Source organism: Dreissena polymorpha, chromosome 8 (assembly GCF_020536995.1).
Source record: "Dreissena polymorpha isolate Duluth1 chromosome 8, UMN_Dpol_1.0, whole genome shotgun sequence".
Classification (NCBI taxonomy): Eukaryota; Metazoa; Mollusca; class Bivalvia; order Myida; family Dreissenidae; genus Dreissena; species Dreissena polymorpha.
The window spans coordinates 58,939,951-58,964,744 of NC_068362.1; the positions used below are offsets into that span (position 1 = coordinate 58,939,951).

Here is a 24,794-nt window from a genome sequence, read left to right on the forward strand (position 1 = left end):
AAAAATGTAAACTTTGAGTGGCATTTAATGACCTTTAGACATCAGAAAGTTGCAAATTTTTAATATTCTGCACACTTCGACTTGTTTTTTTTACAAATTTAGAAGCATTTATGCTTGGGATGTATATAAACCCTGTTATTCAGTGTCAAATTTGGCAAAAAATCACAATACAATCCCAAAAATGGCTAAGCAGCAATGCCCCTTTAACATTATTCCTTATATTTAATTGTATTGTTTAAAAAGATAACTGTGTATATTTAATCATAATGGCTCTGTATATCACACATGATAGGGCACTGCTGGGGCTTGAACCCAGAACTCATCTCACATTGTAAGATGCGTTTTTCAATTAAACTACAATGTCTGTATCTTGTGAAGTGGAGCCAACATACACCCACATACCGGTAAGTGAAAAAATCATTCTGTCCATATATTTGTACTGGGCGTTAGTGAAAGTCTTTTTCCAGGTTTTCCCTGATTTCCAGGTTGGCTGGAAACCATGTTTAACTATGATAAAATGTTCTTTAGATGCCATGTGTATTAATATATAGGTCTATTTTTCTGAGATATTAATGAAAATGCATTTGGGTATGTGGCGAATATTTAAAAAATCTGCAACTTGATACATGTATATGGTGCTAACACGGTAAAATTGTATGAGCCCAAATTATAATAGATGAATGCGTATTATGCTTCTCTGCTTATACTATGACGACATGTTCATACAATGTCATTTTTATTAATATACATGTATATGCCAAATTTAATGAAAATCAGCATTTTTATGTAGGGTCATCACACGGTAAAATTTCTTGTGCCCAAAATAATAATAGATGAATGCATATTAGGCTTCAATGTTGCTTATACTATGACTACTGGTTCATACGATGCCATTTTTATAAATATCTATGCCAAATTTAATGAAATAGACATGAAAATGTGTGTCGCCAGGTACCAAGTAAGAAAAAAATCAGCATTTTTATCTAGGGTCTTCACACGGTTAAATTATTTGTGCACAAATAATAATAGATGAATGCATATTAGGCTTCAATGTTGCTTATACTATGACTACTGGTTCATACGATGCCATTTTTATAAATATCTATGCCAAATTTAATGAAATAGACTTGAAAATGTGTGTCGCCAGGTTCCAAATAAGAAAAAAATCAGCATTTTTATATAGGGTCTTCACACAGTAAAATTATTTGTGCCCAAGTAATAATAGATGAATGCATATTAGGCTTCAATGTTGCTTATACTATGACTACTGGTTCATACGATGCCAATTTTATAAATATCTATGCCAAATTTAATGCAATAGAATTGAAAATGTGATTCGCCAGGTACCAAGTAAGAAAAAAATCCGCATTTTTATGTAGGGTCTTCACACAGTAAAATTATTTGTGCCCAAATAAGAATAGATGAATGCATATTAGGCTTCAATGTTGCTTATACTATGACTAATGGTTCATACGATACCATTTTTATAAATATCTATGCCAAATTTAATGAAATAGACTTGAAAATGTGATTCGCCAGGTACCAAGTAAGAAATAAATCCGCATTTTTATGTAGGGTCTTCACACGGTAAAATTATTTGTTCCCAAATAATAATAGATGAATACATATTAGGCTTCAATGTTGCTTATACTATGACGATATGTTCATACAATGCCATTTTTAAAAATATCTATGCCAAATTTAATGAAATAGAATTAAAAATGTGTGTCGCCAGGTACCAAGTAAGAAAAAAATCAGCATTTTTATGTAGGGTCTTCACATGGTAAAATTATTTGTGCCAAAAATAATAACAGATGAATGCATATTAGGCTTCAATGTTGCTTATACTATGACTACTGGTTCATACAATGCCATTTTTAAAAATATCTATGCCAAATTTAATGAAATAGACTTGAAAATGTGTGTCGCCAGGTACCAAGTAAGAAAAAATCAGCATTTTTATGTAGGGTCTTCACACGGTAAAATTATTTGTGCCCAAATAATAATAGATGAATGCATATTAGGCTTCAATGTTGCTTATACTATGACTACTGGTTCATACGATGCCAGTTTTATAAATATCTATGCCAAATTTAATGAAATAGACTTGAAAATGTGTGTCGCCAGGTACCAAATAAGAAAAAAATCAGCATTTTTATGTAGGATCTTCACACGGTAAAATTGTTTGTGCCCAAATAATAATACATGTAGATGAATGCATATTAGGCTTCAATGTTGCTTATACTATGACTACTGGTTCATACGATGCCATTTTTTAAAATATCTATGCCAAATTTAATGAAAAAGCCTTGAAAATGTGTGTCGCCAGGTACCAGGTGAGAAAAAAATCAGCATTTTTATGTAGGGTCTTCACACAGTAAAATTATTTGTGCCCAATTAATAATAGATGAATGCATATTAGGCTTCAATGTTGCTTATACTATGACTACTGGTTCATACGATGCCAATTTTATAAATATCTATGCCAAATTTAATGAAATAGACTTGAAAATGTGTGTCGCCAGGTACCAAGTAAGAAAAAAATCAGCATTTTTATGTAGGGTCTTCACACAGTAAAATTATTTGTGCCCAAATAATAATAGATAAATGCATATAAGGCTTCAATGCAGGGTTGGCATATTGACCGGTCAATTGAGTATTGACCGGGCCGGCGGTCAATACCTGGTTAAAACCGGTCAATACTGGTCATTACTGGTCGATTGAAAATTGTAGCATTTAAACATTACAAAGGAGCCATTTTATATAAAATCAATAATTATTCTGTAATTGATAAACTTTTTTCTGAGTTATTTATTTTTAAAAAATCTTTAAAGCTGTAAAAAGTTACTTCTTAATTATTTATGGAAACAGCCTCAAATACATAAGGACTAAGGCAATATCTTTATCTCAGTGTATCACATCTGTTACTAATTAGCCTGATTTTACATAAATTCCAGGTTGATAAACACAACAAGGTAAAGGTACTTTGTAGTCGGTGAGATATAATAATAATACAGTTAGTAAGGCTCGTACCCTGGGTACGGTAAATATACTAAAACGTACGCGGGAATTTTAACACTAAATCGGTTGTTGTCGGCTATTTTGTAAAAATTAATTATGTTTACATTTATGTAAATTTTCTGTTAAATGGCATTTACTGGTCGTGTACGTAATTCCGGCCTGTACGTAAAAAATCGGCCACCTGTGTTTAATCATTTTCATGATCTAAACACACATGTTTTGATTATTTTTAGAACAATCAACTTGAAAACCAACCCTACTCTCAATATTTTGCAAATTAAAGAAGCATATCACTGTAAACGTCTGCATTAAAATGTCTCAAACATAACACAAGATATTTCTCTCATGGGAAAAGTGACGTCTTAGCCAATGCAAAAAATTATACTTATATAAGAAACAAATATATTTGATAAAATTATTATTATTTCTCTCTGATAAACTTTTATTAAGGTATTTTTTAATTAATTGTATAAAAACATACATTTAAAAAAAAAAATCAGGACCTAAATATAAACTTTTAATATATGAATTACCTCCCTTGATTTGAATACTAATAGTTTACATGTTGTAGAATTAAATATAAGCGTTTACTAAAAATCGACACTAAAGTCAACTTTTTAAACAAAATGTTTTTACTTTCTTAGCTATGTTAGTAAAAATTGATTAAAACTATTGAAAATAAATATTTTTTATGAATTTGCAGTTCCCCATTAACCGTGCAGGCCTGTTAATATTTATTAAAATAGGTAGGGGGAGTAACTGGTATAAAAACGTCGCATATATATTAAGTTTCAAGTCAAAAATTGTGTTTGTGTAATCCTGTATTAATACTCTTAAAATGAGGACATTCGTCTAAAGATATTGCTTTGTAATTGTACCTGCAGATTAAACTGAAAAGTGGCCGATTTTTTAGGTACAATTGCCCTACGAAAATTGATAGTTTATATGTCATTAATTACTGTTCATAAAAGTAACATACACTGATCTAATTCTATTGAAATTTTCATGCTAGGTGAGTTTTGAACCCAGGATTATATATGTGAAGTTTAGTTTCAACCAGTTGCCTAAAACAAAAGATTTTGTTAAAATAGTCCCAAACGTGGCCGGAATTACGTACCCGACCAGTATATTATCAAAACTCATTGTTAAAATCAATAATGTGATTTAATTTTAAATCTTAAATTGTTTAAAGTCGCGTCATTGTATGACGTCGTCAAGTATAATATTTTCCGCGACATCGCACGTTCACTTTTTACCGTCATAGATTTTTTAAAAGAAACATTATTTGGTTACCAAGGTCCGTTAAATGGGGAACACCATATTCGGTATTTATATTATGTTTTAACAATTAATTAATGCTGTGTAATAAATATTGTTTAAGATATTTCGATATTTATTGAAAATGTTTCAAATTGTTATTTATGAAACCTCTTATTCTAATGAGTGTATGCTATTATATTATACTTTGAAAAGCATATCTGTTGTACTATAATCTTATTATTCATTTATTACTGTTAATTTCATTTATTGTAGAGAATTGTCAATGTTACATCTAGTCGCCAATGCTTGTTGTCAGTGTTAGTCGTAAATGCTTGTGATCATTGTCGTCGATGTTAGTCGTCAATCCTTATCGTCATTATACATGAAGGAAATAAAAGCAGAAACAGAGACGTATTCTTGATTACTTGCTTATTCCTACGGCGTCCTCTCAACACTCGTACTAAAAAGCATGTTGATGCAGATTTTTTAAAAGAGAAGTTTGTTTAAGGTAAACAATATTGTTTTACGTTAATCGGTAGCATGTTTAACGACATCGGATTTTTGGCGGATATACAACTCGGATATAATCTAATATTTGCGGGTATGAGATAATCTTTTATTATAGTGACATGTGTTAACGTACAGGAGATTAACAGACATATATACAATGCATACAAGAACACCCGGCCTAATAGGCCTATAAGTCACTTTAACAACAGTGTAAAATATAACGTGATCATTATTATACAAATAGACAATAAAATATTTGAGCAACATACTTAGTTCAATGAATAAGTTAGCATCTTCTATATAATATATGTATAAGAACATAACAAGAGTTCAATGATAATATGATATGTATAATTTTATCATAAGTAAGAAGACATATGCCTGAAAAATGTGTACTTCGTAGTTGATACTTAGAAGCCCATTTACATAATTATATTATTTTAAAGTTTTAACTGACACAACATCATACAACAGATATTGTTACTTATATAAAATACTGCTTCTGATATAAAAAGCATTTAAAACAAATTTCGCACACTTTCTTGGATGACATTTAACCAAGAGAACTAATTTATCTTTATTTGATTGACAGGTAGCATATTCTTCAGAGTTCAAAATGTTCTCAAATATAACTGATCTTGTGTTTTCATAAAGAGCACATTCAACAAGAAAATGAGTTTCATCTTCGACCAGTCCACTGTGACACAGCTTACACCGTCTTTGCTCGGGGTCTTCACCCACATACCCATATGTTTAAGTTTATTTACCGTACCCAGGGTACATGTAAGTAAAATAAAGAGTACTTACCGGTACATGTACCGGTAAGTAGTACCCGAGCCGAGAATGATCAATCGAGCCTTAGTAAGTGAGTGATGGTGTATGGGATAACATGCACTGAGGGTGTATATTTTTCACGAACAAGTCAATTGAAGGTGTTAGAGATGCATTGATCCATAAGATTTAAAAGGGTAATTAACCACGGGCTTATTAAAATTAAAATGATGACATTACATTGTACCGGCTGTTTATTGTTGTATACTGTAAGCTTGCAATATTTTAAATAATGTAAACAACTTACCTTGTATTAAGTTGGCACATTGTTGTCATGTGTAGAAACTTTTTATACTTATTTCTGTTAAGTTGCAATGGCTGAACCAAAAGAATTATGTAGTCGTTTCTAAATAATCACGAAACAACCTACTAATGCATATATGCTTGCCAGTTACTGAGTTTGTGCATTTCCATTCATTATCGGCCTTGGCAAACAGCGTAGAATCAGAGACGCCGTGTGATGTCTGCTATTTCGTTACACTGAAGATTTTCATATCCGCGGGTGTTTTTATGTCAAATGTTATGGTTTTTCAATAGATCGTATACTTATCTACAAAACAGCGAATGAGCATTTACTTTACATCATTTCTGATGATCTTATTTTGTAAATAATTTCTGAGTGTTACTTCCTACGTTGCTATGTCGTCAGCCATTTTGACGGTTGGTTTGTTTACTTTCGGTTTCCACTACAAACGAAATTGATTTGCTGCTCGCGTTTATTTTTTGATTAAATAATAAATTATTAAACCCTAATAATGTAATAGTCTCAATATCATTTATATTCAAAATATTATCGGATAAATTATAAAATAGAATACCATTCTAATACCAGTGTGTACTTACATTTATCTCGGAAAGCCTAGCCGTGTAAACCTTTCTTTAACTCGTCGCACTCAATACGTTGAATAACACATAGATTTATGTCATGTTCATTAAAAAACCACAATGTGCACAAAAGACATGCATGTGTACTACCGATTGATATTCAAACACAATTATTACGCCTTTGTTTATCGATTAAACGCCTAACTGAATTAATAACGCGTAACGCCAGTTTCTTTGTTTCGTAGCAAGATGGAAGCTAGCCTAAGCGCTTTTCATGACGTAACGCGCGCGTGCCCTTTCCCATAAAAATATTTAGACGCAAAATACTCGAAAACTTGATTTTTCCCAGGTATAACGCCTACGCCAACAGGTAGATCGCATTCTGGTCCATATACATGTCAAATTTTAGCAAACGTGTTCGGCCAGTTTTCAAGAAACTCAAATCGCGGCTATATGCACCAACTTAACGAAACTTAGCCCCCTTTATCATTCGTTCGAATGAACGTCATCAATGATGACGTCCAATACATCACTCATTCCATACTAGAGTTGCGACACCTTAAGGGTTTCGCGGGATGGAATGAGTGGAGAGATCAAATCAAATTGAAAGCCGATTATTTCGACAAAAATTTGGGTACGAAAAAATATGTGGGCAGTGGGTACGAAAAAAAAATAATTTGGGTACGAAAACAAATTTGAGTACGAAAAAAAAAAGGGTACGAACAAAATAAAGGTACGAAAAACTATTTGGGTACGAAAAAAATGGGTACGAATAAAAAATTAGGTACGAACAAATTTGTGTACGAAAAAAATTTGAGTACGACATATGGGTACGAAAAAATTTGGGTACGAACAAATTTGTGTACGAAGAAATAATGGGTACGAACATAATATGGGCAGGAAAAAAAACTAATTTGGTTACGAAAACAAATTAGAGTACAAAAAAATAAAGGAAACAAAAAAAAATAGGGTACGAAAACTATTTGGGTACGAAAAAAATGTGTACAAATAAAAATTTGGGTACGAAACAAATTTGGGTACTAAAAAAATGGGTACGATTTTTTTATTTGGGTACGAAAAAAATGGGTATGAAAAAAAAATTGGGTACGAACAAATTTGGGTACGAAAAAGATTGGTACGAAAAAAAAATGGGTACGAACAAATTTGGGTACGAAAAACATTTTGGTACGAAAAAAATTGGTACGAAAAAAAAATTGGGTACGAAAACAATTAGGAACAAAAAACATTTGGGTACGAAAAAAATGGGTACGAAAAAAAAAAATTGTTACGGAAAAAATTTGGTACGAACAAAAATTTAGGTACGAAAAAAATGGGTACGAAAAAAATTGGGCATGAAAAAAAAGGGGTACGAAAAAAATTGGGTACGTAAAATTTGGGTACGAAAAACATTTGGGTACGAAAATAATGGGCACGAATTTTTTTTTAGGTACGAACAAATTTGGGTACGAAAAACATTTGGGTACGACAAAAATGATTACGAAAATCGAAAAATTGGGGTATGAAAAATCTAATTTGAATTGTCTAGCCCGTCAATTGTCTCCTGGGGGTGAATTGTCTTGGGGTTGCTATTAAGGCTACATGTACTTCCGGCCAAGCCACATGTTTATAGCGATTGTGCAATAAAAAACACCACTTTTTCGTGATTTAATCAAAAACTAGATTTTTCCCAGTAATAGCGAATACGCCAACAGGTAGATCGCGTTATATGAACAGTTAATGGAAAATTTCATAGGGCCATACATTGTAACTCTGTGAAAAATCACCTGACCAGAACCGGCTAATAATATGCATGTCTCCTCTTGGTAGTGAAGCTTCCCATTAAGTTAAATTGAATTCCAGTCATTAGTTGCTGAGAAATAGTCCGGACAAAAATTGTGCATGGACGGACAGACAAAGCGGCGACTATATGCTCCCCCCTTAAAAAATTTGGGGAGAGCATAATAAAAAAGTTGTGGCAATTTAAAGGTGGTACGCAAACTTTAAAATAGATTTATCAATTATATGCTTATTCTTAGTGAAAAAAAGGCCATAATTGTTACAAAATGCTTGATACAGTTATCTGCTTTTGTTTATACATTGGGGTCATGTTGGTTAAGAAGCAAAATACATGTATGAAAGCAATATGTCAATGGACATAGGAAATATATTCGAGGTGGTACGCAAACATTCCAATGCGCGCACCTACGCCGGGGTGAGTAGGATAGCTACACTATATATATTTCATATATAATAGTCGAGCTCAAAAGTAAATATACTATAAACAACAAGCTTACCTCAATCACAATTTTAATGCAATGCAGTTAAACAATAAAGTTACAATGATATGCCAGGGATTGAAACTAACTTTTTACTATTGTGGGAAACCATCTTTAGTATTTTGGTTGCCCAGATAAAGAATAACGAGCCCAGAAATATGAACATGTGAATATTATTATATTTTTATAATAAAATAATAGATAATTATATACATTTGCTGACAATACACATGTTCAATGCATGATGTATTATTATGAGCCTGAATTGAATCATGTCCTATTCCTATATAATGAATGTTATTTAACTAGTATTGATCCATGGTGATCAATTGTTTTTCAATTTTTATTGCACTGAATTGTTTTAAGATTAAAAAAAAAACAAGTTTACCAACTTTTGAAATTGAGTTGCCCAGGCCAAAATCTACTTGCCCCGGGCTCATGGGAAACCACTTATTTCCATCCCTGTATGCTCTTCATTTTCTGTTCTTCCATCCCATTCTCAAAATTAATTTTAAAGCACAATATTTTTTAATAACATTTGTATGAATTACTAACCATTATCACCCAAAACACAATTTTACAACGCTGTAATCGTGTCGTAGAGATTTAGTTTACTATTATCAGTGTTCTCTTTAAATACCAGCAGCCAGCGATTATGCCGGTTACATTTACTCTTACATTTACATGACTGCTTCTTTTCCCAAATATATCAAGTAAATGTCATAAATGCTTTTCTTTTACTGCATAGTTGCCGGCCATATAACTGGTACTCAATTTTCTGGAAAACACTGAATTATGCATGAAAAACACACAATACTTAAAATCTTAGATTCGTTTTTAAAATAAATTGACACTTCCAGCTTGTCGCCATTAAAATCCAAAGATTCAAATAATTTTCCACGAGGTACGTCAACAATTGCGTAATCAAATGAATGAAAAAAAAAAGTAAAGAAAGCCGGACTTTACATAAATTCCAGGTTGATAAACACAACAAGGTAAAGGTACCTTGTAGTCGGTGAGATATAATAATAATACAGTTAGTAAGGCTCGTACCTTGGGTACGGTAAATATACTAAAACGTACCTGGGAATTTAAACACTAAATCGGTTGTTGTCGGGTATTTTGTAAAAATTAATTATGTTTACATTTATGTCAATTTTCTGTTCAATGGCATTTATATTATCAAAACTCATTGTTAAAATCAATGATGTGATTTAATTTTAAATCTTAAATTGTTTAAAGTCGCGTCATTGTATGACGTCGTCAAGTATAATATTTTCCGCGACATCGCACGCTCACTTTTTACCATCATAGATTTTTTTAAAAGAAACATTTTTTGGTTTGCAAGGTCCGTTAAATGGGGAACACCATATTCGGTATTATGTTTTAACAATTAATTCATGCTGTATAATAAATATTGAATAAGATATTTCGATATTGATTGAAAATGTTTCATATGTTATTTATGAAACCTCTTATTCTAATGAGTGTATGCTATTATATTATACTTTGAAAAGCATATCTGTTGTACTATAATCTTATTATTCAAATTAAATCGTTAATTTAACAATGCTTGTTGTCAGTGTTAGTCGTAAATGCTTGTGATCATTGTCGTCAATGTTAGTCGTCAATCCTTATCATCATTATACATGAAGGAAATAAAAGCAGAAACAGAGACGTATTCTTGATTACTTGCTTATTCCTACGACGTCCTCTCAACACTCAAACTAAAAAGCATGTTGATGCAGATTTTTTAAAAGAGAAGGTTGTTTAAGGTTAACAATATTGTTTTACGTTATCGGTAGCATGTTTAACGACATCGGATTTTTGGCGGATATACAACTCGGATACAATCTAATATTTGCGGGTATGTTTAAGTTTATTTACCGTACCCAGGGAACATGTAAGTAAAGTTAAGAGTACCCGGGGTACATGTACCGGTAAGTAGTACCCGAGCCGAGAATGACCAATCGAGCCTTCGTAAGTGATTGATGGTGTATGGGATAACATGCACTGAGGGTGTATATTTTTCATGAACAAGTCAATTGAAGGTGTTAGAGATGCATTGATCCATAACATTAAAAAGGGTAATTAACCAAGGGCTTATTAAAATTAAAACGATGATATTACATTGTACCAGCTGTTTATTGTTGAGTACTGTAAGCTTGCAATATTTTAAATAATGTAAACAACTTACCTTGTATTAAGTTGGCACATTGTTGTCAGATGTAGAAACGTTTTATACTTATTTCTGTTAAGTTGCACTGGCTGAACCAAAAGAATTATGTAGTCGTTTCTGAATAATCACGAAACAACCTACTAATGCATATGTGCTTGCCAGTTACTGAGTTTGTGCATTTCCATTCATTATATTATCGGCCTTGGCAAACAGCGTAGACCCAGATGAGACGCCGTGCGATGTCTGCTATTTCGTTACGCTGAAGATTTCCATATCCACGGGTGTTTTTGTGTCAAATGTTATGGTTTTTCAATAGATCGTATACTTATCTACAAAACAGCGAATTAGCGTTCACTTTACATCATCTATGTTATTTTGTTAATACTTTCTCGCGTTCTTTTCGAACTTGTATTGACAGCCATTGGTCGACGCCGTCTGCTATTTCCAACGATGAAGATTTCCATATCCACTGGCGTTTTTTTATGTCAAATGCTAGTGTTTTCCAATTGATCGTATACTTATCTACAAAACGGATAAGTAGCGTTCACTTTACATCGTTTGTGATGATGTTATTTTGTAAATACTTTTAAGCGTTCTTTCTGTCGAAGTCGGCCATTTTGACGTGTGTGAAAAAATACCGACATTCCCGCAATTACCAAAATCCCCAGGAATCCCCGAGATCCCACGAAATCCCCATTAATATTGATTATTTATCGAAAAACTGCGTATTTTAATATAGATTGTTGCGAAATACACTGAAATAACTAATGAAACATTGTTTTTATGAAAGTTTGATTTCGGATATTTCGGTAGGGTATCGGTATATCCACATAACGCATTTTGTAAATCCGGTTATGTAAAACTTGCGAAATTTTTTCGTGATTTCATCAAAAACTAGATTTTTCCCAGGTATAACGCCTACGCCAACAGGTAGATCGCATTCTTGTCCATATACATGTCAAATTTCAGCAAAATTAACCGACCCGTTTTCAAGGCGCCCAAATCGCGACTATATGCACCAACTTAATGAAACTTAGCCCCCTTTATCATTCGTTCGATTGAACGTCATCAATGATGACGTCCAATACATCACTCATTCCATACTAGAGTTGCGACACCTTAAGGGTTTCGCGGGATGGAATGAGTGGAGAGTTCAAATCAAATTGAAAATCGATTATTTCAAAATAAAAAATTGGTACGAAAAAATATTTGGGCAGTTGGTACGAAAAAAAAAATAATTTGGGTACGAAAACAAATTTGAGTACGAAAAAAAAAGGGTACGAACAAAATAAAGGTACGAAAAACTATTTGGGTACGAAAAAAATGGGTACGAATAAAAATTTAGGTACGAACAAATTTGTGTACGAAAAAAATTTGAGTACGACATATGGGTACGAAAAAATTTGGGTATGAACAAATTTGTGTACGAAGAAATAATGGGTACGAACATAATATGGGCAGGAAAAAAAACTAATTTGGTTACGAAAACAAATTAGAGTACGAAAAAATAAAGGAAACAAAAAAATTAGGGTACGAAAATTATTTGGGTTCGAAAAAAATTTGTACAAATAAAAATTTGGGTACGAAACAAATTTGGGTACTAAAAAAATGGGTACGATTTTTTTTTATTTGGGTACGAAAAAAATGGGTATGAAAAAAAAATTGGGTACGAACAAATTTGGGTACGAAAAAGATTGGTACGGAAAAAAAAATGGGTACGAACAAATTTTGGTACGAAAAACATACGGGTACGAAAAAAATGGGTACGAAAAAAAAATTGGGTACGAAAACAATTGGGAACAAAAAACATTTGGGTACGAAATAATGGGTACGAAAAAAAAAAATGTTACGAAAAAAAATTGGTACGAACAAAAATTTAGGTACGAAAAAAATGGGTCGAAAAAATTGGGCACGAAAAAAAAGGGGTACGAAAAAAATTGGGTACGAAAAATTTGGATACGAAAAACATTTGGGTACGAAACTAATGGGTACGAATTTTTTTTTAGGTACGAACAAATTTGGGTACGAAAAACATTTGGGTACGACAAAAATGATTACGAAAATCGAAAAATTGGGGTATGAAAAATCTAATTTGAATTGTCTAGCCCGTGAATTGTCTCCTGGGGGTGAATTGTCTTGGGGTTGCTATTAAGGCTACATGTACTTCCGGCCAAGCCACGTGTTTATAGCGATTGCGCACTAAAAAACACCACTTTTTCGTGATTTTAATCAAAAATTAGATTTTTCCCAGTAATAACGAATACGCCAACAGGTAGATCGCGTTATATGTACAGTTAATGGAAAATTTCATAGGGCCATACATTGTAACTCTGTGAAAAATCATCTGACCAGAACCGGCTGATAATATGCATGTCTCCTCTTGGTAGTGAAGCTTCCCATTAAGTTAAATTGAATTCCAGTCATTAGTTGCTGAGAAATAGCCCGACAAAAATTATGCACGGACGGACAGACGAAGCGGCGACTATATGCTACCCCCTTAAAAAATTTGAGGACAGCATAATAAAAAAGTTGTGGCAATTTAAAGGTGGTACGCAAACTTTAAAATAGATTTATCAATTATATGCTTATTCTTAGTGAAAAAAAGGCCATAATTGTTACAAAATGCTTGATACAGTTATCTGCTTTTGTTTATACATTGGGGTCATGTTGGTTAAGAAGCAAAATACATGTATGAAAGCAATATGTCAATGGACATAGGAAATATATTCGAGGTGGTACGCAAACATTCCAATGCGCGCACCTACGCCGGGGTGAGTAGGATAGCTACACTATATATATTTCATATATAATAGTCGAGCTAAAAAGTAAATATACTATAAACAACAAGCTTACCTCAATCACAATTTTAATGCAATGCAGTTAAACAATAAAGTTACAATGATATGCCAGGGATTGAAACTAACTTTTTACTATTGTGGGCAACCATCTTTAGTATTTTGGTTGCCCAGATAAAGAATAACGAGCCCAGAAATATGAACATGTGAATATTATTATACATTTTTTAAATAAAATAATAGATAATTATATACATTTGCTGACAATACACATGTTCAATGCATGATGTATTATTATGAGCCTGAATTGAATTATGTCCTATTCCTATATAATGAATGTTATTTAACTAGTATTGATCCATGGTGATCAATTGTTTTTCAATTTTTATTGCACTGAATTGTTTTAAGATTTAAAAAAAAACAAGTTTACCAACTTTTGAAATTGAGTTGCCCAGGCCAAAATCTACTTGCCCCGGGCTCATGGGAAACCACTTATTTCCATCCCTGTATGCTCTTCATTTTCTGTTCTTCCATCCCATTCTCAAAATTAATTTTAAAGCACAATATTTTTTAATAACATTTGTATGAATTACTAACCATTTTCACCCAAAACACAATTTTACAACGCTGTAATCGTGTCGTAGAGATTTAGTTTACTATTATCAGTGTTCTCTTTAAATACCGGCAGCCAGCGATTCTGCCCGTTACATTTACTCTTACATTTACATGACGGCTTTTTTTCCCAAATATATCAAGTAAATATCATAAATGCTTTTGTTTTACTGCATAGTTGCCGGCCATATAACTGGTACTCAATTTTCTGGAAAACACTGAATTATGCATGAAAAACACACAATACTTAAAATCTTAGATTCGTTTTAAAAATAAATTGACACTTATAGCTTGTCGCCATTAAAATCCAAAGATTCAAATAATTTTCCACGAGGTACGTCAACAATTGCGTAATCAAATGAATGAAAAATAAAAGTAAACAAAGCCGGATTTTACATAAATTCCAGTTTGATAAACACAACAAGGTAAAGGTACCTTGTAGTCGGTGAGATATAATAATAATACAGTTAGTAAGGCTCGTACCCTGGGTACGGTAAATATACTAAAACGTACCCGGGAATTTTAACACTAAATCTGTTGTTGTCGGGTATTTTGTAAAAATTAATTATGTTTACATTTATGTCAATTTTCTGTTCAATGGCATTTATATTATCAAAACTCATTGTTAAAATCAATGATGTGATTTAATTTTAAATCTTAAATTGTTTAAAGTCGCGTCATTGTATGACGTCGTCAAGTATAATATTTTCCGCGACATCGCACGCTCACTTTTTACCGTCATAGATTTTTTTAAAGAAACAATATTTGGTTTGCAAGGTCCGTTAAATGGGGAATGGTTAAATGGTATTTATATTATGTTTTAACAATTAATTCATGCTGTGTAATAAATATTGAATAAGATATTTCGATATTGATTGAACATGTTTCAAATTGTTATTTATGAAACCTCTTATTCTAATGAGTGTATGCTATTATATTATACTTTGAAAAGCATATCTGTTGTACTATAATCTTATTATTCATTCTTTATTGTTAATTTCATTTATTGTAGAGAATCGTCAATGTTACATCTAGTTGCCAATGCTTGTCGTTAGTGTTAGTTTTCAATGCTTGTTATCATTGTTGTCAATTTTAGTCGTCAATCCTTATCGTCATTATACATGAAGGAAATAAAAGCAGAAACAGAGACGTATTCTTGATTACTTGATTATTCCTACGGCGTCCTCTCAACACTCATACTAAAAAGCATGTTGATGCAGATTTTTTAAAAGAGAAGTTTCTTTAAGGTAAACAATATTGTTTTACGTTAATCGGTAGCATGTTTAACAATATCGGGTTTTGGGCGGATATACAACTCGGATACAATCTAATATTTGCGGGTATGTTTAAGTTTATTTACCGTACCCAGGGTACATGTAAGTAAAAATAAGAGTACCCGGGGTACATGTACCGGTAAGTAGTACCCGAGCCGAGAATGATCAATCGAGCCTTAGTAAGTGAGTGATGGTGTATGGGATAACATGCACTGAGGGTGTATATTTTTCACGAACAAGTCAATTGAAGGTGTTAGAGATGCATTGATCCATAAGATTTAAAAGGGTAATTAACCACGGGCTTCTTAAAATTAAAATGATGACATTACATTGTACCGGCTGTTTATTGTTGTATACTGTAAGCTTGCAATATTTTAAATAATGTAAACAACTTACCTTGTATTAAGTTGGCACATTGTTGTCAGGTGTAGAAACTTTTTATACTTATTTCTGTTTAGTTGCACTGGCTGAACCAAAAGAATTATGTAGTCGTTTCTAAATAATCACGAAACAACCTACTAATGCATATATGCTTGCCAGTTACTGAGTTTGTGCATTTCCATTCATTATCGGCCTTGGCAAACAGCGTAGAATCAGAGACGCCGTGTGATGTCTGCTATTTCGTTACACTGAAGATTTTCATATCCGCGGGTGTTTTTATGTCAAATGTTATGGTTTTTCAATAGATCGTATACTTATCTACAAAACAGCGAATGAGCATTCACTTTACATCATTTCTGATGATCTTATTTTGTAAATAATTTCTGAGCGTTAGTTCCTACGTTGCTATGTCGTCAGCCATTTTGACGGTTGTTTTGTTTACTTTCGGTTTCCACTACAAACGAAATTAATTGATTTGCTGCTTGCGTTTTTTTATTGATTAAATAATAAATTATTAAACCGTAATAATGTAATTGTCTGAATATCATTTATATTCAAGATATTATCGGATAAATAGAATACCATTCTAATACCAGTGTGTACTTACATTTATCTCGGAAAGCCTAGCCGTGTAAACCTTTCTTTAACTCGTCGCACTCAATACGTTGAATAACACATAGATTTATGTCATGTTCATTAAAAAACCACAATGTGCACAAAAGACATGCATGTGTACTACCGATTGATATTCAAACACAATTATTACGCCTTTGTTTATCGATTAAACGCCTAACTGAATTAATAACGCGTAACGTCAGTTTCTTTGTTTCGTAGCAAGATGGAAGCTAGCCTAAGCGCTTTTCATGACGTCACGCGCGCGTGCCCTTTCCCATAAAAATATTTAAACGCAAAATACTCGAAAACTAGTTTTTTCCTAGGTATAACGCCTACGCCAACAGGTAGATCGCATTCTTGTCCATATACATGTCAAATTTCAGCAAAAGTAACCGACTAGTTTTCAAGCGCCACAAATCGCGACTATATGCACCAACTTTATGAAACTTAGCCCCCTTTATCATTCGTTCGAATGAACGTCATCAATGATGACGTCCAATACATCACTCATTCCATATTTTGTTCAAAGTATGCCCCTTTAACGTTAAATTTGTCAATGTCACAACTAACTATATTTTACTCCATGTGGCAATTGGGTATTCGTCATTAATTCAAAATTTCTTTGATTCATAATAAAACTAGCAATATTCTCTACAGGATCCCAGGCTATTTGGGCGGATACAGACAAGCGTTATATCGACTACTGTACATCGTTTTGGTGTCCAATAAACTGGGACAACTGGCTGGGAGTTGAAGAAACGGAACATGGATATTTCACCGTATATGTTGTCCTTGATAACAGTGTCAGTACACCATCACATTCGTTTGTATCCGACACCGCTGCGAATACTGAATCGTCATTGTGTTTGCTTAGTGCGTTGTTCTTCCTTTTTATTGAGTTTTAGACTGACCCTTCAGGAGAAGTTTTTCACCGAGTCAAAATATTGGAACCAGGGTTTAATGTATTTTTATCTGATAAATCCAAGCCGCTTAGATACATAAATAGATTTAAAGATATGCAAGAACGCTTCGTCACTGAATTCGAAACGTAACAAAAATGAATAACACATTGTTTATAATCGAGAAAAACCAGATCGTCAGAACGTTTCAAAACAAACTAATCAAGCTCGATTTTGAAGTCCATTTGTTAACAGACAATACGTTCGAAATGACAAACGGTACAATAATAAATACAGTTGTTCGCTAAAAATATATGCCTTACACGCAGAGGATCCTTATTAAATCAGGTTTTGAAGTATTTTTTGTAATATACATGTCATGACATTTAAGATTACGGAGAAGACGATCTATACATGTTATTTAATAAAATCTTTATACAAATTATCGGTCATTATAGCGAACCAGTATCAAAGTTTTGCAAAAACGGCATTTTAATAACAAGTATCCAAATACATCACGATAAGTCTTTTTATTTCTCTAGAAGGGATTTTCTAATGAGTCGTTTTGTCCGGTTTTATTTGTATTATTGTGATACTAGTACTTTACATTGATGCTTCATTGAATGCATTATATTGTTTTTAGCTCAACTGAGCGATAGCTCGAGGTGAGCTATTGTGATCACTCAGCGTCCGGCGTCCGTCCGTCCGTCCGTCCGTCCGTCCGTAAACAATTTGTAAACATCTTCTTCTACTAAACCATTGAGCCAAGTTCAACTAAATTGCATGTGGAGCATCCCTAGGTTATGGGACAAAAGAATTGTTAAAAAAAATTTGATCACATAACCAAGATGGCCGCCATGAACATATATGGTAAAAACCTTAAAAAATCTTCTTGTCAGAAACCGCTCATCAGATTTTCAAAAAATTTCACAGGGATGACCTTTGAGGGCTCCCCTGAAAAAGTTGTTCAAAGAAATTTGATTCGTCAAAAAACATGGCCGCAGGAGCTCGTTGAACTTTGCATGTTTATTCGTTTTTGCCTATTTTGTGAAAACTTTCAAAAATCTTCCACATTTTTTGTCCGATCCTTTCCAAATTTGCACAGTGTCTTTATATCAATGAGGACACGAACCCTACAAAAAAATGAGCATTATTGGTCCATGAAGTACAGAATTACCTCCCCTTGAATTGAGAAAATGGTGTTTATGCAATAAAGTCCAATTTTTTCATCTAATTCTTTCCAAACTTGTAAGGATTTAGCATGGTTCAAACACGGAAAACAACTACGGTTTATGCATGTTCTTTTTATTACAGATTTGCCTCCCTTTAATTCATTCAAAATCTCATTTTACAGCAGAGATTCCAAATCTGACCTGTAAATGAGCCCCATATTTACTGCTGGTGCTATGTTACCTTTTCCCATTTGATCATTCTTAAGTATTGGTCTTGTAATGCTGCTACTGCTACTGCTACTGCTACTGCTACTACTACTACTACTACTACTACTACTACTACTACTACTACTACTACTACTACTACTACTACTTCTACTACTACTACTACTACTTCTACTACTACTACCACTACTACTACTACTACTACTACTACTACTACTACTACTACTACTACTACTACTACTACTACTACTACTAGTACTACTACTACTAGTACTACTACCACTACCACCACCACCACCACCACCACCACCACGTCTACTATTACTACTTCTACTACTACTGCCACTACTACTACTACTTTTACCACTACTACTACTACTACTACTACTACTATCACTACTACTACTACTACTACTACTACTTCTACTACTACTTCTACTACTACTACTATTACTACTTCTACTACTACTACTACTACTACTACTACTACTACTACTACAACTACTATTACTACTACTACTACTACTACTACTACTACTACTTCTACTACTACTACTACTACTACTACTACTACACACCACCACCACCACCACCACCACCATTCACAGTGACAAAAAACGTATTCACACAATGGCTGCTACTACAACTTATAGCCCATATAGGGGGGCATGCATGTTTTACAAACAGCCCTTGTTTCTATGGGATTTTAACCACAACTGTTCATGTTTATCTCCGACACATATTTTTAGGTCACCTGTCATGAAGTGACACGGTGAGCTTATGTGATCGTGTGATGTCCGGCGTCCGTTGTGCGTGCCTGCGTGTGTCCGTGCGTCCGTCCGTCAACAATTTGTTTGTGTAGACAGTAGAGGTCACAGTTTGCATCCAATCTTGATGAAATTTGGTCAAAATGTTTATCTTGATGAAATCCGGTTTGGGATTGTATTTGGGTCATCTGGGGTCAAAAACAAGGTCACTAGGTCAAATAATAGAACAACCTTCTGTAGACAATAGAGGTCACAGTTTACATCCAATCTTTATGAAATTTGGTCAGAATGTTTATCTTGATGAAATCTGGGTTGGGATTTTATTTGGGTCATCTGGGGTCAAAAACTAGGTCACTAGGTCAAATAATAGAAAAACCTTGTGTAGACATTAAAGATCACAGTTTTCATCCAACCTTTATGAAATTTGGTCAGAATTCTTGATGAAATCTGGGTGGGATTGTATTTGGGTCATCTGGGGTAAAAATCTAGGTCAAATAAATAGAAAAACCTTGTGTTGACAATAGAGGTCACAGTTTTCATCCAATATTTATGAACTGTGGTCAGAATGTTTATCTTGATGAAATCTGGATTGGGATTGTATTTGGGTCATCTAGAGTCAGGAACTAGGTCACTAGGTCAAATCATAGAAAAACATTGTGTAGACAATAGAGGTCATAGTTTTCATCTGATCTTAATGAGTCAGGTGAGCGATTCAGGGCCATCATGGCCCTCTTGTTTGAAATTGAAATCACTTTTTTGTCGGCTTCATTTTTATTATTTTACTAACTGTGACATACAAGAAATATCTCTTACGTGATTCATTCATATTTCAAGGATGTGATGTTAGTATAATATGAAATTTGTGAAGTAAAAGAATGTTTGAAAAATAGAGATTTGGAATTTATTTGGATAAAATATATTTGTTTTACCTTTTTTGTCAGTATGATATTGATTACCCGTTCTACATTACTAGATGTTCTGTTTGCAGACAGGCGAAATTTTGTGTGCCATTATATCATGTTTACCCGTTCAATTTTATTAATTGTTGATTTTTGTTTTGTAATGGTTGCACGCGTTCTATAAACGTTCTGCGCGAAAATCAAACACCGACTAGATTATTTCCCTATAAATGCTATTTGAAATAGAACATTTACCTTCAATAGTTATGCGTATGATGCGTTGCCAAATAGTTTTTTGTTATATAGGCAAGTAATCATCACTTTAAATTAAACCTTCAGCAGATGTTCATCAAAAACTTAATGTATTGGTACCAATGTTTAATGTATTTGTATCTGAAAAAACTGGGCCTCGTAGATATGTAAATATATTTTGCGATATGCAAGCACGCATCGCCCCATAATGGGAAAAGTAACAAAAATGAAAATCAAAATTTGTTAACAGACAATACGTTCAAAATGACAATTGGTACAATAATATATTCAGTTGTACGGTCAGAATAAATTCTTTGCACGCAGATGATCCTAATTCAATCAGGTATTCAAGAAACATTTTATATATCATAACATTTTAGATTACGGAGAAGTCGATCAATACATCATTTATACATAAAATCTGTATACAAATTATCGGGCATTATAATGAACCAGTATAAAAGTTTTGCATAAACGGCATTATAATTATTCAAATATATCATTATAAGTCCTTGTTTGTTTTTAGATTGAATTTTGTTGATTTCTAGAAGGGATTTTTTAATGAGTCGTTTAGTCCGGTGTTATTTGTATTATTGTTATTCTTTACAGTGATGATTCATTGAATGCATTATATGTATTTTTGAAATTGAAATCACTTTTGTGTCGGCCTCATTTATATTATCTCACTAACTGTGACTTAATAGCTTTAACTCTTACGTGATTCATGCATACTTCATGGTTATGATGTTAATATAATTTCAAGATTGTGAAGTAAAAATGTGTTTGACAATTACATCTTTTAATTTGTTTCAATGAAATACATTCGTGTCACGTATTTGTCATTATGATATTGATAACCCGTTTTATGTTTATAGATCTTCTGTTTGCAGACAGGCGAAATTATCTGTGCCATTATATCATGTTTACCTGTTCAATTAATTAATTGTTCTGTTTTGTTTTGCAATCGTTGCACGCGTTCTATAAACGTTCTGTGCACAAATCAAACGCCGACTAGATTATTGCCTTAAAATGTAATCACTATTTTGCATGCGTATGATTCGTTTTTAATTAGTTTTGTTTCTTATGTAGGCAGGTGATCATCACTTTAAATTAAACCTTCATAAATGCGATATGCAAGGACGGCAAGGACGCTCCGTCTCATAATAACTGTTGCCATGTATCATAACACTTTAAATACATGTTGAACTCAAACGATTGCATATCGGTTCAAAATAGCTGTATGGTCCGATGTTATTGGGATCCCAGCGAAATCATTTTTCGAAAATGTGTATCAAATGCGCAGTTTGTACTATTTATTTAATCAGAACACTTATTTACGTATACAGATAATAATTTAGGTACTGTCATTTTTTGCGCTTCGATCATGTATTTAAAATGTTTATCTAATGCGCAGATTTCTATAACTGGTACTATTGACTTAAACAGAACACTAATTAACGTTTACAGATAATAATTTAGGTACTGCCATTTTGCGCTTTTAGCATGTATGTATATAAAAATGGGTATCAAATTCGCAGTTTTATGTCACTGGTACTTTTGACTTAAACAGAACACTCATATACGTTAACTGGTAATAATTTAGGTACTTTCAATGTTTTGCTCTGCGATCATGAATGTATAAATCGAAACAATGAACGTATCGTTTAATGTTGTGCTATCTAATAGTTTTGATTACCAAAGAATAAAATCTGACAACCGGTGTATCGTGTTTATTGTTCGATACCTTTCGATGTTTTGCTCTTTGTTTCAGTGATTGCAATTTCTATTAGGGAATGTGTGTTTGCGCTTTATTAAGCATCTTTAACCAACTGCCGCATAGATCTTCTGGATTTTCTGGTCAAAGAAATCTGCCAAACATTCCTTTGTTGTTTTGAGCGCTTTATATCCTCCTTTGTATTTCAAATATTGTTAGTACCAGCAGAACAATCACCACTATTAGGACACATTTTTTTTTATTTGCGTATTACTCGAAAAGTATCGATTAATATTATTATTTGTTATTTTCATATTAATAACCACGTGGATTGCAAAAATGCATGCAATTCCTTTTCAATGCCATAAATGGTTTCATTATTTTGACAATGTGTATATCGAAGAGCATGTTCTATACCAAGATGTCGAGTTTCAATAAGAAACTTGCGGTTTGAACATCTGAACTTTGCAAGTGCTTTTCTATAATAGAATGGTATATCAAGCGATATAGTTTTCTGGTTCAAACAATATGTTATATATTTTATATGTTTCACATCTAGACGTGTCGAATAAACTCCATGACCATTTTTGCCTATTACAACAAATAAGGCGATTTTTTAAAAAGTTGTTAACAATACATCAACGTTACCAACATCCTGATTAACCCAGATATAACTTAAACCATAATTAAATAACATATTTTTTACAGAAGAAGCCACAATGCTCTTTCAATTTCATCCTATGCTTTCAACATATAATAACAATTTTTGGGTATCTATGCAATGGCATGTGAATTAGTTTACACCAGTATTTAACACACTTCACAAAATTCTAATCTACCAACATCCCTTAGAGCCATACAATTGTTGGCTTACCTGTTTAGACCAATAAAATCTTTGCAACATTGAGCCTGGATTTGTTCTATATTTTCAGAAAAGGAATGGCTCAAATTTCCGCCCCGTATGTAAGAACTGGATTTAACATTGAGTAAAAAAAGGAAATACTCTTGAATTTCAAATTTTCCAAAATAGCCTTGGTAACTTTATATCGCACTAATGGATGTGTTTGCTTGCATTGCAAACTTAGCTTTAGCCTTGGACCAACTTAATTTAGATGTTAACAGTAAACCCATGTATTTGTACACTGATGTAACATTTACACGATTTTCATTATAAAAACAACTTTCATATGACCGCAATACCACCTATTGAAACATGTTTAAGCTTACATAAGAGGCCTTTGTGCCATACTTACTCAAAGGCCTTACTTATGTCACAGTATATTATACAAGGAGATTTTTTCATCCAATAATCCAAATCCAATAAGTTGTTTTTTTAATTAAATTGATCTATATGTAAGTTCTTATACACATATCTAAACTAAAATACGCTCACAGTGCTACGAATCTGGTAGATGTATATGTCTATAGTTGAATGTTTCAAATTTGTCAACTATATCAACAGTGGCTTTTCAATAGCCCATATCAATTAACAGGGTAGATATAGCTCTGTTAAAAAGTGTTGAAAGTTGTTTAGCAAATGAATTATCAGTTCGCATAGTATTATTTGACTTATTATGTCGAGAAAATTTTCTTAATTGAAATATAAATAGGAACGAACATAAATCACGCATTTTTCCTTAATATGAATATCATTAAATGTATTAATCTATTTTTTAAACAAAGGGAGGTAAATCGTAGATAGTTATATCAACCGTTGATATGCAAGAGAAATACATGTATAGACTTCAATTATTTGCCTTTTAAAGGGACCTTTTCACAGATATTGGCAGGTATAAGTTTAAACCTATTTATTTTAGCTCGATTGAATCGAAAACCAAAGGCTTATATAAATGCTCTCGAGTCCGTTTCCTGGGCCTAGAACCAGTACTTGGTGTCTGTGGGGGCGATCTAAAGAACGCTCCCACGGTGGGGATCGAACCCGTGACCTCCCGGTCGTTAGGCGGACACCATATCCATTACACCACGGCGATCTTGCATGTATTGAAATGTGTTATTAAATGCTTTACATTGATAAATTGAAGCATGAGACTTACACATCTCCATTAAAAACAAGAATACAATACAAAATATAAAAAAGTAACCCTCGACTGGGCTTGAACCACTGACCCGTGGAGTCTTGGAGCTAAAGTCTTTTGCTTAGACCACTCGGCCATCCGTGCTCATGCTTAGAGCAGATGTTTTTGTTTTTACTTTATATAAGCAATCCTCGAAGTTTCACAAAATACAACGAAAACAACAGAAATTTCCACTTCATTCAATCTGTTCA

At 33.0% G+C, this 24,794-nt stretch overlaps 1 protein-coding gene and 1 long non-coding RNA gene across 3 annotated transcripts in view; both read left to right on the forward strand.

Annotated features, from left to right (window-relative positions):
• LOC127840923 (uncharacterized) overlaps positions 1–24,794 on the forward strand; it is a 43,130-nt gene that overhangs the window by 2,562 nt on the left and 15,774 nt on the right. The window contains exon 2 of one of the 2 annotated variants that reach the window (XM_052369389.1): positions 17,237–22,515. The exons of the other annotated variant lie outside the window; for it this stretch is intronic. Within the exon in view, the coding sequence (XP_052225349.1) occupies positions 17,237–17,484 (248 nt within the window). The 3' untranslated portion in view covers positions 17,485–22,515. Of the gene's footprint in view, positions 1–17,236; positions 22,516–24,794 lie in introns of those variants that run through there. 2 annotated transcript variants of the gene reach the window in all.
• On the forward strand, positions 7,825–13,459 carry LOC127840929 (uncharacterized). Its single transcript, XR_008030637.1, has 2 exons — positions 7,825–8,159; positions 13,175–13,459. It is a non-coding gene; the product is annotated as an uncharacterized LOC127840929 (long non-coding RNA).